This window comes from Poromitra crassiceps (genome assembly GCF_964638095.1).
Source record: "Poromitra crassiceps genome assembly, chromosome: 8".
In the NCBI taxonomy this organism is placed as follows: Eukaryota; Metazoa; Chordata; class Actinopteri; order Beryciformes; family Melamphaidae; genus Poromitra; species Poromitra crassiceps.
Window position 1 is genome coordinate 2,741,732 of NC_139629.1, and position 21,949 is coordinate 2,763,680.

At 43.3% G+C, this 21,949-nt stretch overlaps 1 protein-coding gene across 3 annotated transcripts in view; it reads right to left on the bottom strand.

The window, feature by feature from the left end:
* Positions 1 to 18,319: 18,319 nt before the first annotated feature.
* The window catches only part of LOC310781274 (plakophilin-4-like), a 170,354-nt gene continuing 166,724 nt past the window's right edge, over positions 18,320 to 21,949 (bottom strand). For all 3 annotated transcript variants that reach the window (XM_083641863.1, XM_083641864.1, XM_083641862.1), the window contains exon 22: positions 18,320 to 19,070. In XM_083641863.1, coding sequence (XP_083497989.1) covers positions 18,825 to 19,070 — 246 coding nt within the window. In that variant the 3' untranslated portion in view covers positions 18,320 to 18,824. The remainder of the gene's footprint in view (positions 19,071 to 21,949) is intronic.

Here is a 21,949-nt window from a genome sequence, read left to right on the forward strand (position 1 = left end):
GCTTTTTTGCCCTCATGGTCAGATATAATTTGCCATGCCTGGAGTGAAAAGGGGCTGGTCTCCATCAGTGACCTGTATATTGATGGCCAATTTGCATCCTTTGATCTTCTGAAGAGAGCATTTGAGTTGCCCCAAACGCATCTTTATAGATATATACAAGCTAGACATTATGTCCGATCCAAGATTCGCAATTTTGAAGTTCTCCCAGAGGAACATGGTTTTGTTAAGCCCTCCCAACTCCAGGCATCTTATTTCTAAGTTTGTGTGTTTGTTCGACGATTGCATTAAGGCCCCCACTGAGAGGATCAGAGAGGCGTGGCAGGAGGAACTTGGTGTTGATCTGTCTGAAATCATATGGGACAGGAGTCTGTCTGTGGTCCAGCTCTGCTCACTTAATAGCAGACATCAACTTATCCAATTTAAAGTTGCTCACCGTCTTCATTACTCCAAGCATAGGTTACACAAGATATATCCTTCGGTCTCACCACTATGTGATAGGTGTCGGGTGTCGGAGGGCACACTGTCCCATGCTTTTTGGTTTTGCCCTTCACTATCAGGATCTGGGCCAAAATATTTGACTGGTACTCTAAGGCCTACAGGGTAGCCCTCCAGCTGGAGGCGGAACTCGCCATCTTCGGCTGCTCGGAGTCCTCTTTGCTCCTCCCAACGGCCGTGCAGCAATCTCTGACACAGGGAATGACAGTTGCCAAGAAACTAATTTTGAAGGAATGGAAGTCCTCATCTCCACCTTCTTTTCAGCTGTGGCTGACAGACATGATCTCAGTTATAGGTCAAGGTAAAAAAAAAAACTACTACACATTTGTCTGAATAAAAGAAACAAAAACTATCATTATCCTTTTCATCTGTAGTGGTTATTTGCATAAAAACACACAATTTGATTAGGAAATTATGGTATCTTTAAATATATGTGCTTTGATTAAAAAAACGTAACTCAATTTGTAAATGTGTTACTTGACAAAGTAACTGGTATAATATTACTGAAATCCTATTGGCAAGAAGTTATAATACTGAGTTACTGCTACATTATATTACATAATAGCTATACTTTCATAATGTGTTACCCAACAGCTAGAAATATGCTTTTTATCCACATTTTCTATGGTGACAGGGTGCTAGCTTGCATAGGAAGCTACAATCAGCATTACTGTACACAGGCCACAATAATAATAATAATAATTATTATTATTATAAGAATAATAATAATATCGCTATAAATATGCACAGACATATTGGAGACATTACAAACAGCACTGTCTGCTAAGTGCTAACACTTCAGACAGACTGCATAACAGCTAATGTTATATCAGAGCTAGAACTGCATGTTTTTGAATGGAGTTTGGGTAAACATAGGCTACGTCAGACTGATACATGCTATTTCACGATCACCCACAGTGAGATATCGGTGGTCTCCCAATTATGGGACGTGACCGGGAGGCTAGGGGGCGTGGCATGTTTCAACGTCAGTGTCATCATCTCAGTGTGGAGCAGAGAGGAGAGCGGAGAGACTTCGAGAGAGAGCAGTGAAGAGGAGGAGAGACAGAAGAGTAAACGAGAGAGAGAGGAGTAGACTACGACTGTTGAAGAAGACAATTAGATTGAGTGTACTCGAGCCATGAGCAGTTTTTTTAAAAACTCACAGACATCCGAAGAGCACACAGCGACAGGTGAGCCGATTTAAAATCTTTATTGGAACGAGGACGGAGGCACTGACCTAAAATGGCGCTGGCTACCTAGCTCAGCGCTAGCGCTAGCTAGCTAGCTAGTTCAAACATTAGTTACTTGGAACATCAAACAGCTAACTGTGTCCGTCGTGTAACTGCTTCACTCAGCACAGGTGTTCTACATCCCAACCGAGAATTGCATCCCCACCATGTTTTGGTGCTATTTTAACTTAAAAATTGCGGTTTGCACCTGCCGAAATTTACCCCCCCCCCCCCATAAAACGTCAAACTCATTGCTTGAGACGAGCGATCTGTCTAAACACTTTTATTAGCGAACATAGCAAGTGAATGTGAAGTGAAACTGCCAAATGGACGCATGGGAAGTGCAGTTTTCGACTGCCTCACTCAACACATCACGTAACGTTATTCTGGCAGGGATTATAGTGCCGTGTGCACCTGCTCCCCTCACTCTGTCACTCTGTGCTGCGTGCTATCTATCTATCGTTATCGTCACTTGGTCATCTCATTCAAACATCGATATGTTACATAATCCAGGGGTGTGTAGTGCAGGGTAAACAATGCATGAATGTGCCCCCTTCGGAGGTGACCAGACCCCGTTTTAGGTGACCTGTCCCTGATTTTCTACTCCTCCTCAGCGGCCGTGATTACTGTATTTCAGGCTCACTTTTAAAGCTAGTAAAGATACTACAGTACGGATCACCCCCCACGCCATGCAAGTGAACCGCGGATTAATTGCTAATTTAACCATCAGTGTGAAATACAACTGCACTATTACTTTTTTAAAGTGTAATTAACGTGACCTACATCTCCATGCGATGCAGTAACGAGACAGATGTGTCACATTACCTTCGGGAAGGAGAAGGGGGAGACCGAGCGACTGATTGAATTGAGTGACATCCTGTAGGCTGTGAAGTGCGGGCATTTTCAGTCGTGTAACTTGGAAACAGGGCCATGCTTGTCATTGAAATAGATCACAAGAGTGTGGTGTTTATGCCACCAGTGGTGTAGCCTATGCAGGGGCTGAGGGCTGACAGCTGTCTCTTTGCCTGTCTGTGGCATAGGCATGTAACCAATCAATCAGCTGTCTGCATCAGAGTCAAAGTAGCAAAAATAATTATGGAGTTTATTTATCTATCTAGTATATTTATATTTTTGAGTAAATGATTATTAGCCTACATTTAGGCTATTTGTTTATATAAATTCATATTATTTTTTCTTTGTATACCACTGTGATGAGAACATCTGCACTGTTTGCATAGCCTATTTGAATGTTTTTTCTTTAATCAAAGTAGCACATTTTAAAATTAATTAAAAAATTGCTGATGTGGAAAAAAATGATCCAATCTGTGACATCAAAACCGTCACACGACACGATCTGTGAGTTTTGTGATCCGTTGCACCCCTAGTGGTCAAAATACATGAAACTGCAATTGTCCCTCTTTTTATTTAATACATAATGACATTGTATATTTTTATGATATATTGCGTGGGGGAGGATAGGTTTAGGCGTGGGGGGTGGGAGAGGTTAGGTTTAGGGTTAAGGTCTGGGGGAGGTTAGGTTTAGGCTCAACTGAAGCTGTACCTACGCTGTACCCACAAGTTTCATTTCGGCGTCCTTGTTAACAGGCGAAGGCGTTCACACCACCCGCACGCGTGCCACGCTGAAGCCGTGCCGAAGCCACGCTCACGCCACGCTGAAGCGATCACTCAGGCCTGACGGCGAATTTCCAAGCTTGACGCTGAAGCTGTGAAGCCGTGAGGCATGAAGTCAATGGGGGTTGTTGTGGGGGGGTTCAAGGTGCGAGAGTAGGCGCTGAGAGGAAGAGAGGAAAAGAGAAGGGCGTCTTGTGTGAACAGTAAGACGTACGTACGTTCAGCTTGTGCCTGCTTCAAGCTTCAGTTCTGCTTACGTTTGGCGTCCTGTGTGAATGAGGGCTTAGGCGTGGGGGCTGGGAGAGGTTAGCTCCAGCCGGTCCACCGACTCCCTGCACGCCGCCTCGCTCAGCTGGTTCTGCTTGTGGCCTGTCGGCACATAGACGGGGTACCGCACCTCCTCCTCCCTCTCTCACTCTGTGCTGCGTGCTGTCTATCGTTAACGTCACTTGGTCATCTCATTCAAACCATATGTTACATAATCCAGGGGTGTAGTGTGCAGGGTAAACACCTGAATCAATGAGTGCAAACAGGTGGGTAAACTACTCACCATGGATGGTTTCTTTACTAACTCACATCACCCCTGTATTTACCACTCCAGCCCTGCTTAACATAATGTACTGCTATTATTGTCATAGCCTGTGTGTGATCAGTAGGCCTAATGAGTTTTGGGGTGTGTATCATGCTGATTTATTAGTGTGTGCATGTATTGATTACGATTTATTGTTATGTTGTTATTTATATGTTATTGTATGACGAGACACAGATTGTCTCTTAACAGGCTATGTTTTTCATATGTATGTCCATATGTATATATATATATATTAGGGGTGTCAAAAATAATCGATTATAAGATGCATCGCGATGCGGAAGTGCACGATTCTGCATCGATTCACAAATGTCAAAAATCGATTATTATTATTATTATTATTATCCATGCACCGAAGGGCCAATACTGCGGCGTAGCACTAGCTCTATTGCAGCGGAATGGGTTCTTTTTACCCCTCCCGCGGGCAACGTTGCAGATAGAGTAGTAAGGCTGATCCGTAGCGGCTTCTGGGACGTGAGTCGGGGTCTTAATTGGCCTCGGCTGGGTCTACTGGGCGAGGGTGTATGATGTTGACAGACCCGAAACACCTAACGACCCCAGATAACATCACTGATGACACGTCCTAGCGCATGCGGTAGCAGTGTATTTGAGAATGAAAAAAAAAATTATTATTATTTTTTTTAATAATCGAATAAAATATAATGGAAGTACATGCAGTTGTTTATTTGGATCATAATACAATGCAATTCCAAATGCACTTTTATTTTAAAAGTAGCCACACAGTGAGAAAAGAGAAAGTGAGAAAAAATAAATCATGTATTGGGAAAAAAAGTGATGCATCGATTTAAGATGCATTGAGATGCATCGATAATCGTAATCGAATCGAATCGTAGCCCTCTGAATCGTAATCGAATCGAATCGTGAGGCCAGTGAAGATTCACAGCCCTAATATATATATATGTATGTTTTTCATATGTATGAAGCGCTGTGCCATTTGAGCTCTGGCGTGGCTGCGTTGCATAAATAGTTAACTACTCATTAGTAACTCAGCAACTGTAATTAGCATCATTTTATTTTCATTCAATACATTATTTAATCTGCATCTCTAACACACACTCAGCACCTACAAGCTGGTTGCCAGAAGAAGATGATGAAAAACACACACACACACACACACACACACACACACACACACACACACACACAAACAGTCCTGTTTTTTTTAGCAACTTTATGCACTAATTACTTTTTTCCTAGTGCTGCCAACACTTTGTTAATGGCGCCATGTTTTAGACAGAAAGACACAGCTGAATCATCTATGAATTGTCTGCTATAATAGTGGGTTGTTTTGTCTTTTCTAGATATCAACGACATGGAGACGCACCAGCTGATCGATAGGGAGTCCTCTGACTGCATCATCCCCTTCATCATCACCAAGTGCCTCTCTGACATAGAGATAGAGGAGGAGGAACTCAATCTGGTGGTGAGGGAGCACTCTCGTGCACGCGCGTGTGCACGCACACACATACACACACACACACAAACACACACACACACACACACACACACACACACACAACATATTTACGTTTCAAAAGTCACAAGAGTGATTCATGTTTGTGAAGACAAATTAATCTCCATTCTAAAACCCCATTCACTTTTCCCCTGAAGATCCAACATGCTAGCCTGGTAAACCAGCCCGTCACGTGAACTCACATTTCATTTGGTTCTGCGTGACGGTCTGGCCCCAACTCTTCACCCAGTCCTTAGCAGGGGCAGGAGCATGGGCGGGCGTAGTTGCCTTGACAGACAACTCCTTCAGCCAAACCCAAATCCACTCGGGAGAACGGCAAAAACAAAAGCCGTTGTTGTTGTTATTGAGTCTTTCTGCAATAACTGCACTTTATGGCTGTTTAAACTAGACAAACGCTGACATTACTCCTCGAGACGATCAGGCAAGGAGGCGGCCATTACTGTTTTGTTAGTGCAGTGCTAGTAGCATTCCTGATTGGCCAACTTGCACTGTCAGTCACGCTGATTGGCTCTGCAGCTTCTGCTAAACCCCCCCCCCACTGGCTTTGGGGCCAGACCGTCACGCAGAACCAAATGAAATGTGAGTTCACGTGACGGGCTGGTTTACCAGGCTACCAACATGCTACTTCTGGACTCATTCCTGCAGGTCTCTATAATTGTGATCTTGTTAAAGGATCGTTTCCAGGGAAACAAAGTTACAGCATTTTCCTAAACAATTGAACTGAATGGTGACCATCTTTCAAATGTAAAAAAAAAAAGCCTCCATGCTTGTCTGTTTTTGTTTACATTTGAAGTTGGTCAAAACCTGCTACCTACAGATGGAACTCAGCCATCAGCCAAGCGTACAGTGTTTAAAAGGGGACCTATTGCGCTGCCTTCACAGGGAGGAATAAGAATCACATTTGATCACCAAGTACAATAAATGTACAAGACTATTTTTTTTACAAATCAGGAAGCAACAGAGTACATACTCACACGGGGTACTGGAAACAGCTGGATTTACAATAGCCAGCAGATGATAGATATCTCTCTCAAAGAGGAGGAGATATTGATTCAAAGTTTTCAGATTGGTTGATATCTTTACCTCCATCCATCTTTGTACATACCTGGGTCCACAATGTGTTTTTGTTCCAGTCCAGACCTTCATACAGACACAATTGGCCGTGTCTGCGGGTGGGAAGCCGGTGGGTTATGACTGAGTCCTGGTCACTGCACGAATGCCTCTTCTGGTGGGTCGGGGCGCCTGTTCGTTGGGGAGAGGAACTGGGGGGAATAGCTGTCTGAGTCCAACTCGCTTGTGTTTATCCCTGTCCAGCTCGCCTCGTGTCCCGAGCCGATGGAGGTTCCTGACTACAGCCCCATGTTCCTGAGCACCTGGTCTCTGAACATTGGCGAGGACGACGTGGACCTGGATGACAACCCACTGGACAGTCTGCTCACCGCCCCACTGGTGTCCCACAACACTGTAAGTAACAAGTCCTCTATGCTTTAGATTTGTCTCAGGGGCAAATAGCAATGGAATGAAACCTAAGCAGCTTGATTTATGATCATAATTGTAGACATCTATAATGTAGCATAATAGCAATGCTTTTACGTATTTTGTCATCTACCTGTTACAATGTTGGATGTTCATATTACAGGCTTTTATTACAGAGTCATAATGGAGGTAAAGTGTATACATATCTGTAATGGGTCAAAATCTAGCCTAAATTAAATTAATAAATACATTTAATTGAAGAAGTATAATGCACTATCTGAGATGGATTCTCCCTTTACAGCCTTTACATATTTGGACATGGACACACAATTTCCATCATTTTGGCTCTGTACACCACAACAATGGACTTGAAATGAAACAATCAAGAAGCGCTTTAAGTGCAGACTTTCAGCTTTAATTTGAGGGTATTTACCTCCAAATCAGGTGAACGTTGTAGGAATGACAACAAATGTTATATGTGGCCACTCCTTTTCTGTTTTTTTGCAGAAGCAAAGCTCTGAGCAGTCAGAGCTGGCTCAGGACATCCAAGAGTGGATCGACCACATCAACCAGATTGAGCACTACCAGGCACAGGTGAGCGTGATCTCACACACACAGTCCCCACTGAACACAACACACTTGAAGTTTAAAATGTCTCTCTTGTGCATATCTCTAACTACTTAATTGTTGAATGTCAAAAATAGGTGGCTGACCTGCATGAAGGGCTCCTGCAGGCAAAGATGGCCAATGAAAAGTTGGTGAAAGAACTGGACGAGGCCAAATGCCAGAACAAGGTACATGGAGACAACAACATTTATTTTTTGAATGTACAGTATTTAAAGTATGTTTGATTGAGCAGTTGCTAATCATGAGCTCACTTCAAAACAGATCCTGTCCTCTGAGTTGAAGGCCTACAAGAAGAAGATGCGTCGTAAGAATGATCGCAACCTAGAGGACAAGGAGAACCTGCAGCAGCATGTCACAAGGTAATGCAAGACCTACAAATCTGTCTACATTTCAAGTGCAATTGCCTCCCCCCTCCCCTTTTTTTTAGTCCCCAAAGAATAGAGTTTAGGCTTACGCACCAGAGCCATTCATCCGCCATTCCCCCCCCCCATCTCCATACAACATAAATAAATATTGCATAATATATGCTGTATTTTAAATATGAGTCTTAACTGCAAGTTGTTTAGAATAAGATCAAACATGTCCTGCTTCATATGATGCCCTTACTTTGACTTGACTACATTACCATTTATTTTCCATCATACTTGGGGATGCTTTTTGCACTATCACGGGGGATTCCATATTATAAATGATCTGAACTTTTCAGACCCAGTACACATGACTTCATGTGTAGATGTTCCATCTGCAATTTCACAATTGTTGTTGTTGAAGTATAGCTTATTCTTCAGCCATAACGTGATATAGCTTAGCTAACAATAATATTGAACCCTGACCCAAAATCTTTAAATCCAGTCAGGGAATTCAGGTCTGGAACAGGCCTTCCCAGGGGAGCCCAAGCAGTTTCAGGGGAGGCTCAGTGAATCAAAGTGAAAAAAGATTACATATTAGTAATCTTATTAGTTTTCAATAGTTTTAGATAATTTTACAGTTTTTGTCACTTTCCCAGAGTCAAACTAATAAATGCCATCAAACAGACGTTCTTTCTGTATTTGGTTTAGTCTGAAGGATGTCAAACAGTAATATCAGGCTATCTTGGCTCAATTGTTAAGTGTCTATGGGATCAAATAACATAATCATGATCCCATAGGCATCCAGGAATTGAATGAGGTGGAGGCTCCTTTTTGCAAGCTTTGTCTGGGGGGAGGCCCACAGTCTCAGACTTTGAACACCCCTGATCTAACCCTGCATAACACTCCTGCTGCTGTTTCAGACAAATGGCTGAATAATGTCTACTTGCCCACCACCACTGTCTTGTCTATTGCCTAATCTTATTCGCAGGCAACTATGTCATATATTGACAGATATATTTGGACACTTTCATGTGAATACGCCTCCCTCACAGACACGCACTCACAGAATTTCCAGCTAAAGTGTTCTTGTTAGTGTCACCATGGATCTCATTCCTGGTTTCATTTCTCCAACTGCAGAGAGGCCAGAACCAAGGCCCACCTTGCCCCGCTGAGGGAGATCCGTCCCAAAGACAGCCCCACGAAGCAGCACACCTCCACCTGCAGCTTCATCAACCTTTCAGAGACCGAACAGGTAAAAAAAAAAAACAGACTTCTTTCATATGAATCACTAAGATGCATTGGATTCACGTCATGTTTGTCTGATGCACTACTTGTGCCAGTTTGCAATTTGGTGACTTTGTTGTAGAATACTTGAATGCAGGTTGAAGATATCAACTTTTTTTAAGAGTGGAAATTTCCTGGATTCGTTTCTCACAGAAGAATTCAACAGCCATTTTTGGTCACAGGCAGCATTATCCATTTACACTTTTTCACCAACCAAACAAATCCTTCACATACAAATGTAGCAGCCAGCACCGAAGTGTACCCACATTCTCCCAGTGGCCACTGTTGGTATTGTCCCCTTGTAGACCAGAGGCTGTTTTGAAGGTGTGATGGCTTGGTATAAAATGACTGCATCATCAGATTTGACTGGTGATGTGCTTGTGTGTGATTGTTTCAACTCTTGCTTGTGTGCTATCGCCTTTTAGGAATGTTGCTCTTTTAGGATCTTAGCTCATGGTTGTAAATGATCATTACAAACCTGGAAATGTATTGTCAAAGAATTTGGTCACTTTCAGCTCTTAAAGTCTGGAAATTGCAGCAAAGGTTTGCAGGATTGCCACAGGTCTGAAGGTGCTTCAAGACAAAAGAAACATCTGTTGCACAAAACACCTTGAGTTGAGATGTTCTTTAACGTCCTGGTGTTTTTTTCCTCATAGGCTTTGCCTCACGACCTCCATGAGGTGCAGGAGGCCACCTCAAGGAAGAGACATGAGGTGCAGGCCACCTCAAGGAAGAGACGGATTGAGGGGTCGTCAACTGACCACCCTGCAAAGCTGCGCAAAATCCAGGTAGAAAACACACACACACACACACACACACACACACACACACACACACACACAGACAAGAGTGCAGGGAGGTCACTAGCAGGCCAAGAGATGAAGGCGATATATAATCATTCATCGATTAACTTGATCGGCAGAAAATGTATCAACAACTATTTTGATAATCCATTAATCGTTTTGAGTAAAATTTTAAGAGAAAAGGTCAAAATTCTCTGATTCCAGCTTCTTCAATGTAATTGTTTTCTGGTTTCTTTACTCATCTATGACAGTAAACTGAATATCATCTTGGGCTTTGGGAAACACTGATCGTCATTGTTCACCATTTTCTGACATTTCATAGACCAAACATCTAACAGAAAAATAAATATTAATGGTGGTTTATTAACTGGCCCCTGGCCTCCTATCATTTTACAAAAGTGCCCCCCCCGGGCAAAGAAAGTTGAGTATCCCTGATTTATCGGTTTGATAAATATCCTGCATCCATCAAAAGTTCTGTCATCACTTTCATAGCATCTTCAGCCACACAGACACGTATTACCGCCCAATCCTAATTCACCAGTTGGTGTTACAGAATACTGACTGTATTATGTGTGTTATTATTCTCTTCTTCTGACTTCATGCTCTGTCTCTGCTACTTGAACTTTTTCAGTTCATCCTCTCTGCAACTCCACTACCCCAGACCCAGCCCACCTTCACCGTGCCCAGAGGCTGCACCTGCAAGCAGTCGCATTGCATCAAAAAGTACTGCGAGTGCTTTAAGGTGCGTTTTCCCCTTTCCCGGGGTGTCTCCACTAGCAGTATTAATGTAGCTGTTCATATTAACACAATGGACTGTTTGCATGCAACCTAACATCTCTCCTGATTCTGATTCTCTCCCTTCATATTGAAGGCCAACGCAGTTTGCTCTTCACTGTGCAAATGCATCGGATGTAAGAACTGTGAGGAGAAGCCAGACCTGCCCATCTGGACCACACCTGTCACTTCAAGTGGAGGCGGGAGGTAAGACTTTTCTCTATAATAGGGATATTAAATTAGTTGGCCGTGACGTAGCAGGTTTGAACCCATAGAGGGCACTTTTGCTGCTGAAATTGGTGCAGTTTATACAATTGTTTGGATATTTTGACCAGAATCCTTCATAGACCACTAGGGATGGGAATTTCATGCATTTTCCTTAACCGTTAGTTGCGCACCTTAACAATCAGTTAATCGGTTAATTGCTAACGGTGTTTTTGGGTTTTAGTTACACTTTAACTTGCTCCTGAAGCCTGGTACCTCTTAGCTTTCACAAGTGCATCACATTGGATTGAAGCCTTTGGCGGGCCGGTTCTGGCCCCCGGGCCGTATGTTTGATACCCCTGATTTATTGTGTCTCCTGTCTGTCTCCTGTCAGTTTCTGTGGGAGCGAGTGGACCGTGAGCAGCATGGCAGGTGCAGTGAACCAGCTGATGGAAACGTCAGAGAACGGGCTGGAGGCAGAGAAGGAGAACGGACCAGAGCAGGAGTTCACCTGCGAGGACGCAGGCAAGATCAACAGCAGCGAAGGAGAAAATGACGCTGGGTGAGTTGGCACCAACACTGCAGGGGTTCAACTCCCACTGGGACAGTCACACTAGTGGTGTATGACAGTGGTTCTCAAACTTTTTCACATCAAGGACCCCTAAACTGACAGAAATTGGACCACGGACCCCCATTTGATAAGATTTTGTCCCAGCGTCCCCCATCTGATAAGATTTTTGCCTTCAGATGTTATATTACAAAAAGTGTATGAAACCCATGACCAAAATAGTTATGCATTCTGTCATTGTGTTGCTTATGGATGGAATTATAGTGAAAATAAATGATTCCCTTTTTTTATTTTATTTTTAAATCAAGGCCTTGAAAGTTTTTGAAAATTGACATGGTCCATTGAAAGTGCTTGAATGTATAGATGTTGTGCAACAATTATTCGACATTGAAACACAACTAAGGGGCACTTTACACGAGGACGGTTTCCTATGGAAACGAGGAATTATTTTATTGTTAGTGCCTCCCTTTTAGACGGCGACGGCGAATTCGCGCTTAGGAAACGACACATTTTAAAACCACCCTCCAGAGTGAAATTGTTTGATACGCTTCCCGCTGAGCGCTCCATGTAATCACTTTGGAACGGCACATTTCAGAAACTCTGACGTGCCTGCACAGGCGACACACGCGATGCCGTGCGCGAGTTGGCAACCAAATAAAACATCAGTATGAATTAAGTTTGCCAACATTCAGAATTAAGCTACATTGCGGCCAACTTCAGTTACATGTTCATAACGTTACTGCTGCGAGGAGCCGATGGCTGTACCCGGTCGGCATTTAACGTTATAGTTACAAAGCACGTCGACAGTGTTTTCTCACTGCCAGTAGCAGTAGGGTGACAGATCACAGTCAGCGCTCCCGGTCCTCGCTGCTCGTTAAAGATTTCCAATAGGCGTTATTCTGATAAACTGGTCACATATATGTTACATTCTCACCCGACAAATATTAAAACTTTAACAGTTTGGGGGGGTTTTTTAGCTTGAAAAAAGCTTTTTGGCAAGTCTAAATGACTGCGGAAAGTGTACTCTACTTAAAGCGAAATTACGTCATGCAGTAAGCGTCCTTGTATGGGCAAAGAATAAGGTGATCACACTGCCACCTAGCGACCTGGCATGTACATTACGGTGTTTTAAAAATTCAACAGCGCTCATGTAAACAGGGAGAAGGTGTGAAGGAAACGCTATTGTGTCGTTTCTTTCAGAAACTGTCCTCGTGTAAAGGGCCCCATAGTCTGCCATTATTGTAACACAGCGCAGTTGAGAACTGTTCACACATTCAAGCCTCTCTTTTTAATAGTTGTCTGTGAGCTTCTGTAAAGCTGCTAATTCTCAATGTTATAAATAGTCATGAACCTTTTGATCCGTGTCTCAAACTAGGCCATGTTGGCTCCTTGAATCTGAGGGAATTGGGCCTGGAAAGTCTTTGAAAAGTCCTTGAATGTGATGTTTAACTCATTGAGTGCCAGCCACTTTTGGAGAACGGATGCTCCCAGTGCCAGAGTTTCAGAGCGTTTTCAGTGATTTCTCGAGGCCCACAGAATATTGTGTGATATTACTATGTAAACACCGAACACGCAAAAAGAACAAGGAGACTCTATTGTATCATCAGCAAAAAAAAGTTTATTGATACCATTTTCCGTTCTTTAGTTATCAGCCGGAGAAGATAGGTCAAAAACAGCAAAAATATGCTTTTCTATCAGGAAGCTGAGATATTCAGCCTTTTGTGAAATGCATTATTTCGAGCACATTCACTGACTCTGGCTAATATTTTCTGATGATGTGACCTGGTTTAGTTCTGTGGTGCATGCGTGCCCCACCCCCCTGTCCCCGCCTCTCCCCGAGTCAGCTGCGAACTCCTCCCCACACGCACAAAGTCTATTCGGAGCCTCTGTTTTTGCGCCGCGCGGCTCCTGGCAGCTCACAGCAGCAACGAGGAAATGCCCAACGCGACTGCAGGTAAGGGTTGGCCCTTCGGCGTTGGGTGCTGCCTTTCTGGTGAGTAATCGTGTGAAGAAACTATGTGCAGACAGACAGACAGACAGGCAGAGGAGCTGCAGTTGTGTGCACGGATTGATTGCTGTTGGCAAGCAGCCCAGAGCCATCTACATGATGGCTCTGCGATGCAGCATGAGCGCGGTTTCTCTTTGATCACGGCTATTTCAGGCTGTATTCCTGACACTTCTGTCATCTGGAGAGCACTGTCGCCACCTAATGGCTTGGTAAAATAGGTTATAGACATTCAACATGTCCCAAAATGTTACAGGACATAGATCTGGCTTCGATGGACCCCCCCCCGTCAAAAAACGCAATTGACGACAATCGTCGTCTTTGGCACTCTACGTCAGTATTTGAATTGACGACAGCTGTCGTCATTGGCACTCAATGAGTTAAGAAGGTGTGGGAACCCTGTGAATGCCACTAACTGTGCCAGAGTCGATTTAGCTGATACACATATTCCGAATGCACCGCCCACGAGGTCCCTGGTTGGTCAATTCATATTGATCGTCTGTCACAGATCTTTTATTTTTTTGGCTTGGGGGGCGGGCGTTAACCACTTTTGAGAGTTGTGCTCCAGACGTAGATATCATCTACGGCTGGCACTGCGAGACTAGGGTAAAGCCAGCCTCCACGTGACCTCTATGGCAGAGCCTGTGACGTCACGTTGAAGGCTGGCTTTACCCAGGCTAGGACTCGTACGTATTGCGCAACATATCATGCACACGGTATTACAGTGGTTGTTTGATATTGCTGTATATACCTTCAAACAGTATCTCGTTACATCCCTAGTTCCAAGTCAAGCACGCATTTAGTGCAATTCAAGCAAACAAGCGGCCAATTGGAGTGTCCACCTCTGCTTATGGAGGATGATGCATTGCCTTCCTAATGCCTTATTTCCTTCTGCTGCAGGCTGGATGAGGAGCAGCTGGATGCAGCATTGCTGGGGCTGCTCAAGCTGGTGGAGGAGAAACTCCAGCCTCAGGTCCAGGCAGAGAGGATGAGCCTGGAGGCGTTCTACAAAAGAGATGGAGTGAGTGTGACGTCACCTCTTCGTCTGTGATCTCCCATTCGGAAGCCTCTACTTTGGTGTTTTGGACCATCTTGTTTTTCAGACATTTCACGCGAGACCAGGGGTTTGCCACAGAGCTGGAGCTCCACCTGCTATTGGTCCGTGATCGGTCAGCTGCGTGATCATTGGACATTGGACCTGTCATGAAAGGTGAAATTAGGCTACAGACCAAAAGCGTCTTTTGAACCAGGCTGTAAACATCAAGCTGGTGGAGGAGAAACTCCAGCCTCAGGTCCAGGCAGAGAGGATGAGCCTGGAGGAGTTCGGAGAGCCTCTCTGGTAGGGTTGGCACAATGGAGATTGCATCCTCCATCGTCGATGGGGCGACCCCCAACGACCTCTGAGCCTTCTAGATCAGACCATCGTGATCAATCGTGACAATCAGATCATTGTATATAGATTCTGGACTTTTCCTGATGTTTAATTGGTTTAATTTCTTTGTTTGTTTGTTTAATTTCTTTGTTTGTTGGTTTAATTTGTTTGTTTCAAAATCAAAAACAAAATCAAACTAACACCTAGACAGAGCAGACAGACGTACGTCTCTCACATAGTGTCCGGTAGCGTCCATCAACAACAAAACCCCCTGCATGATTCCATCTGCTTTTTAGTTAAAAAAAACAACATTCCTTGATTTCCGTCTTTCCATCTGCCATCGCTCGCTTGAACTCCTCCCCACAACATTCAGTTTAAAAACAAACACCCTCACAAAGAAAAGTTCATGAAAGTTCATCAGTTTTAGTGTGCCCCTCCCCTCCACCCCTCCCTCACCCCTGACATCCCCCAGACCTATACCCAGGAGTCAGGAGAGCCGGGGTACTGCTCTGCCCTGTAGGAAGGCCTCCGTGTGCTAGAATAAAAGTCCACATAGTTGGTGGTGGATTTCAGTCCGTGAGGCTGGGAGCTGTAGTCCACCGTGGGGGGATAGGTGATGACCTCCTCCATGTAGGGGTCATCGTAGCCGTGAGGGTGCTGCACGTACATTCTGTAGGTGTCGTAGTTCCTCCTGCTTGGGTCCTCCGTGTAGTACATAGGCTGCAGAAGAAGAAGAAAGACAGGATGCTCTGATGTACTGGTTTTGACAGGGAAGTAGGCCTGGGCGATAATTCAATGTTATCGTTTATCGTCTTTCTGTGGAATCATATCGTGATGATATGGTGATTTGGGGATATCGTGACACACATTTCTGCTGTCCAAATTGATGTTAACAAAGCAAATTTTACTCACTTGACAAAATGAAGAATGAAACCTTTTTTAAGGAATATAATTTGAATATTTCTATTTTGTTTAACATCACACCTAATTGTTTTATATAGATTTTCTTGTAAATCCCAAGTTCAGTTTTCTTTATTATTATTATTATTATTAAATAAATGTTATCTTAATAAATATGTTATGTTAATAAACTGTAATGTAAATAATTGTTGTATTTTGTAGATGTTTTATATAGATTGTCCTGTAAATAAATGTATTAAATGATTCTTGCTTTTCTTGATGAAGTTTGGTGTTTTGCACTCCTCCACCTTCTTCCTAAAACACTTTTTTCCCAGCTTTAAGCCAATGCTAAAGGAGTCTGGGTAAAATCTCCACATTTGAGAGTAAACTAATTCTACACACTATGTAATTTTCATGTCGTGAGAGTGCCCTCTAGGGGTTGGAACCTACTTTTGCAGTTGGGTCTGCTGATAGATAGCTTCAAATACAGTGGAATCCGCGGCTTAGTGTTCACGGTTATAGTGATCAACCGCTTATATTCATCAAAAAGCTTTGTCCTGAATCATTCCTATACACATGCTGTTTAAATAATCTGCTTACAGTAATCAATACTCTGCTTACAGTGATCATTTTGGGCCTTGTCCCACCTAAGAACTTTTTTTACTACAGTAATTTTATTATTTTTGTCCTTACAAACTGCTAAAAATGAGCGCACAAGATACAGCAGTGATACTCGGTGCATGCCTGTCTGTACTGTATATATGGAGAGATCGCAGCATCTCTGTCTGTGGAGAGATCACAGCATGATCTGTCTTCACGAGACCGCTGTGTTTGAAACAGCAGGAGGCCTAATTTACTGTATGGATTTTTTAAGTCAATAACATTCCTTTACTTAATATGTAGCCTACTGTATTCATGTAATACATACAAATGTCAATTAGATGGTAATTGCATGAAAAAGAAAGAAATCGCTTATAGTGATCATCTGCTTATAGTGATCAGTTTGACCCGTCCCAAGGGCATCGGGTGGGCAATTCTTTCCACCATACTGATTTACATCAAGTAAGTGAAGGGCCATACATTTGACATCATACCTGCCAACACTTGCAGGAGTCTCCCTATTTTTAAAGAAAATATTTGTTCAATGTTGTTTTTTTAAGTTTTGGTCCGAGTGAAATGTTCTATGGTCTCTCCCGATTATAGCGTTAGCTGAACCGTTTGGTTCGACGAAGTAAAACTATTTTATACGCATTTTACGAAACGTCTATGGGAAAATGAATGGCGGATGAAAATCTCTGGTACAGTGCTGAAGCAGGAAGTGACGTTCCACTTTGCACATGGTCTGCATCACCACCTAGCGAGCAGTGTTGATATTGCTCTGCATGATGTGCTGATAAATATTCATGATCTGAGCATGCACTCTGTCTGCAGGCATACCACATTCAGAATGTGTAAAAGGGGACTGAAGACAACAGAAAGGGTGTGTCCTGAACTTCTTTGAGAAGTTTCACTCTTTCATACAAGCTCTTGGTGTTGATTTAGGAAGTTTACTAGACACAACATAGCTTGCCTAAAAATATTACCTTTGAAACCTTAAAATGTATGCATTGACCGGCCGTTGTTCATTGATGTTTGTGAAAAAACCTATATAATCATTATGTAAAAGTAGGCAAGTTAAATTCTATTCAAGTCTAAATACATTCTTGATATAAAAATGTAGCTCAGTAGGCTACTACAAGGTTCAAATGTTACAATGTACATACTAAGATATATACAGTAACTGGTCATTAGGGTACCTTTTTAGATAAAAGATGATAATGTAGCTTACCTTCACAAAACGCTGTCCCTTTGACCGGACAGAACCACCATACTGAAATAATATATTTTATTCTGTGAGTAACTGCAGACTAAGTGTGTGGCTCAAGGGCACTTCAGCAGCGTAGCTTCTGGCAAACGGGCTTGAATCCAGGGGCCGGTTGCACAAAGCACCTAAAGTTAAGATTTTCCTTAGAGTCACACCCTTAAATCTTGTGCTTATGGCTTCCTTCAAATGTTTAACTATAAGGAGAAGATTTAAGGGTGTTCTGTGCAACCAAGTTTATTTGATGGTCACCTTAACTCGGACTCTAAGGAAAAGGTGCTTTGTGCAACCGGCTCCAGGTCCTCTGTTTTGAGTCACCTCTCTGCTCTGCTGATGTTCGTCCAGATAAACCTGATGGAATGAAACATTTTTCTCATGGAATATTTACAAAAAGATCTGCAATTACACAATGTGTTTAAAAAACAAAAATGAACTTTTATTATCTTTGCGTGGTTGTGTTAGGATGCCATCTTTTCCCACATCTCTTAATGTCTTCATATATTTATCTATCTATAGAGATTTAACATGGCACAAGTTTTTTTGACCAGTGCTGATGAGTGTAAACCCGGTAACATGTTATTTTTTCAGTATTTACAATAAAATGAAGGAAATGTACAAGACTCCATGGCATACACAACTTCAACATTAAGTACGAATACAATTTGTTCCCTCTGTACAAACTAACATCATTAGTTTACTATTAGTTTTTTTTTTTACAGATAGAGTTCATGATCTATTTTGGCTTCGGCACATACACATACACATTCTCCATCTTGACTCATTTTCGCATACCTTTTCCTCACATGACTCACACCTTCACCATGCTATCACAGCTACGAGTTTCATCAAGAAAATCAAACTTAACACCTAGACAGAGCGGACAGACGTACGTCTCTCACATAGTGTCCGGTAGCGTCCATCAACAACAAAACCCCCTGCATGATTCCATCTGCTTTTTAGTCAAAAACAAAAAAAAACAAAAAACAACATTCCTTGATTTCCTTCTTTGGCGCACATTCCATCTTTCCATCTGCCATCGCTCGCTTGAACTCCTCCCCCACAACATTCAGTTTAAAAACAAACACCCTCACAAAGAAAAGTTCATGAAAGTTCATCAGTTTTAGTGTGCCCCTCCCCTCCACCCCTGACATCCCCCAGACCTATACCCAGGAGTCAGGAGAGCCGGGGTACTGCTCTGCCCTGTAGGAAGGCCTCCGTGTGCTAGAGTAAAAGTCCACATAGTTGGTGGTGGATTTCAGTCCGTGAGGCTGGGAGCTGTAGTCCACCGTGGGGGGATAGGTGATGACCTCCTCCATGTAGGGGTCATCGTAGCCGTGAGGGTGCTGCACGTACATTCTGTAGGTGTCGTAGTTCCTCCTGCTTGGGTCCTCCGTGTAGTACATAGGCTGCAGAAGAAGAAGAAAGACAGGATGCTCTGATTAACTGCTTTTGACAGGGAAGTAGGCCTGGGCGATAATTCAATGTTATCGTTTATCGTCTTTCTGTGGAATCATATCGTGATGATATGGTGATTTGGGGATATCGTGACACACATTTCTGCTGTCCAAATTGATGTTAACAAAGCAAATTTTACTCACTTTAAATTGACAAAATGAAGAATGAAAATTTTTTTAAGGAATATAATTTGAATATTTCTATTTTGTTTAACATCACACCTGTTAGAGGAAATAACAACGTCGTCATTATCATGAAATTGATTTCAACCATATCGCCCAGCCCTACAGAGACATGCTGAGGAGCACCAAAGAGCAGGAAAAATACAGGAAAACGATCTTCCACTTGACACGAATGGGGAGATTTACAGCCACAAAACCGGCAAAACATTCCTGTTTTCTGCCAGCAATATACAATATAACGTCTACATTGCTGTATACATATTACAATAGTGAGGTGTAATAATATATATTGCAAGTAGTTTGTAACATCTCAGCAGTTTCCTTCGAAGTGCACTTTTTTCTGGCTGAGATTTATCAGCCACCAAGTTGATCGATCAGCTTCGACGCAGCAGCCCTCTGACAGCGAACGCAACGGACAACGGCTTTTAACAAGATCTATGATCGAATCCCCAAAGAGAGGTGGAAATGTGTGAAATAAATGCCGGGGTATAATATGGTGACTGTCCTCGCACATTAACTGCTCTGCCTGTGATGAGATGAAGATCACGAGAGAGCTCTCTCTCTCTCTCCTTCTCATTGTGGCTGCTATCTGAGTGGGTACGCATGGATGTATCCAACACTGACAGGTGTCTGAGATGCACCCAGACCATCCCTATTCCAGCAGTCACATCCACTCTGGCTCAGACAAAGGCTGATGTGCTGGGTCGTTCCTCCACACTGAAATGCGTGTCAGTCTCCTTGTGTTAGTGTAGTGGGGTGGAAGAGTTTGACAGTGCTGCCATGGAGGGATGTCAAACAAGGCTCTTGCCCCAAATACTATCAAAGAACTCCTTGAAGAAACCCTTATTTTCTAGGTGTGAGATCATCACACCTACCGTTTTCTTTTGCTCTGAACTATAGTGGAAACGTTTGCTTGTATTTGGTGCGTTTAGGTTCACAATGCCCAACTAGAAGCCAACACTTAACAATCTGCCACTTTGCAAAGCTGCATCCTCCATAATGGTTTATGTTTGTCTTTTCAGATGATATGTTGTGAGAAATGCAACAGATGTTTATGCTGTTTAGCAGCTGTTTAGCAGCTGACATGGAGGTCCCAGATGTACTTGAGCAGAGCATAATAGACCAAATACGATTAGGACAAAAACAGGACAAAAAGCGATTATCATGTAAAGGCGGAAATCCCAGATCCGGATCATTACAAAAATCTATTCAAGTGATTCTGAGACCAAAGGCTATAGGGTTAGGGTTAGGAAGGCTATCTGAGACCAAAGGCTATAGGGTTAGGGTTAGGAAGGCTATCTGAGACCAAAGGCTATAGGGTTAGGGTTAGGAAGGCTATCTGAGACCAAAGGCTATAGGGTTAGGGTTAGGAAGGCTATCTGAGACCAAAGGCTATAGGGTTAGGGTTAGGAAGGCTATCTGAGACCAAAGGCTATAGGGTTAGGGTTAGGAAGGCTATCTGAGACCAAAGGCTATAGGGTTAGGGTTAGGAAGGCTATCTGAGACCAAAGGCTATAGGGTTAGGGTTAGGAAGGCTATCTGAGACCAAAGGCTATAGGGTTAGGGTTAGGAAGGCTATCTGAGACCAAAGGCTATAGGGTTAGGGTTAGGAAGGCTATCTGAGACCAAAGGCTATAGGGTTAGGGTTAGGAAGGCTATCTGAGACCAAAGGCTATAGGGTTAGGGTTAGGAAGGCTATCTGAGACCAAAGGCTATAGGGTTAGGGTTAGGAAGGCTATCTGAGACCAAAGGCTATAGGGTTAGGGTTAGGAAGGCTATCTGAGACCAAAGGCTATAGGGTTAGGGTTAGGAAGGCTATCTGAGACCAAAGGCTATAGGGTTAGGGTTAGGAAGGCTATCTGAGACCAAAGGCTATAGGGTTAGGGTTAGGAAGGCTATCTGAGACCAAAGGCTATAGGGTTAGGGTTAGGAAGGCTATCTGAGACCAAAGGCTATAGGGTTAGGGTTAGGAAGGCTATCTGAGACCAAAGGCTATAGGGTTAGGGTTAGGAAGGCTATCTGAGACCAAAGGCTATAGGGTTAGGGTTAGGAAGGCTATCTGAGACCAAAGGCTATAGGGTTAGGGTTAGGAAGGCTATCTGAGACCAAAGGCTATAGGGTTAGGGTTAGGAAGGCTATCTGAGACCAAAGGCTATAGGGTTAGGGTTAGGAAGGCTATCTGAGACCAAAGGCTATAGGGTTAGGGTTAGGAAGGCTATCTGAGACCAAAGGCTATAGGGTTAGGGTTAGGAAGGCTATCTGAGACCAAAGGCTATAGGGTTAGGGTTAGGAAGGCTATCTGAGACCAAAGGCTATAGGGTTAGGGTTAGGAAGGCTATCTGAGACCAAAGGCTATAGGGTTAGGGTTAGGAAGGCTATCTGAGACCAAAGGCTATAGGGTTAGGGTTAGGAAGGCTATCTGAGACCAAAGGCTATAGGGTTAGGGTTAGGAAGGCTATCTGAGACCAAAGGCTATAGGGTTAGGGTTAGGAAGGCTATCTGAGACCAAAGGCTATAGGGTTAGGGTTAGGAAGGCTATCTGAGACCAAAGGCTATAGGGTTAGGGTTAGGAAGGCTATCTGAGACCAAAGGCTATAGGGTTAGGGTTAGGAAGGCTATCTGAGACCAAAGGCTATAGGGTTAGGGTT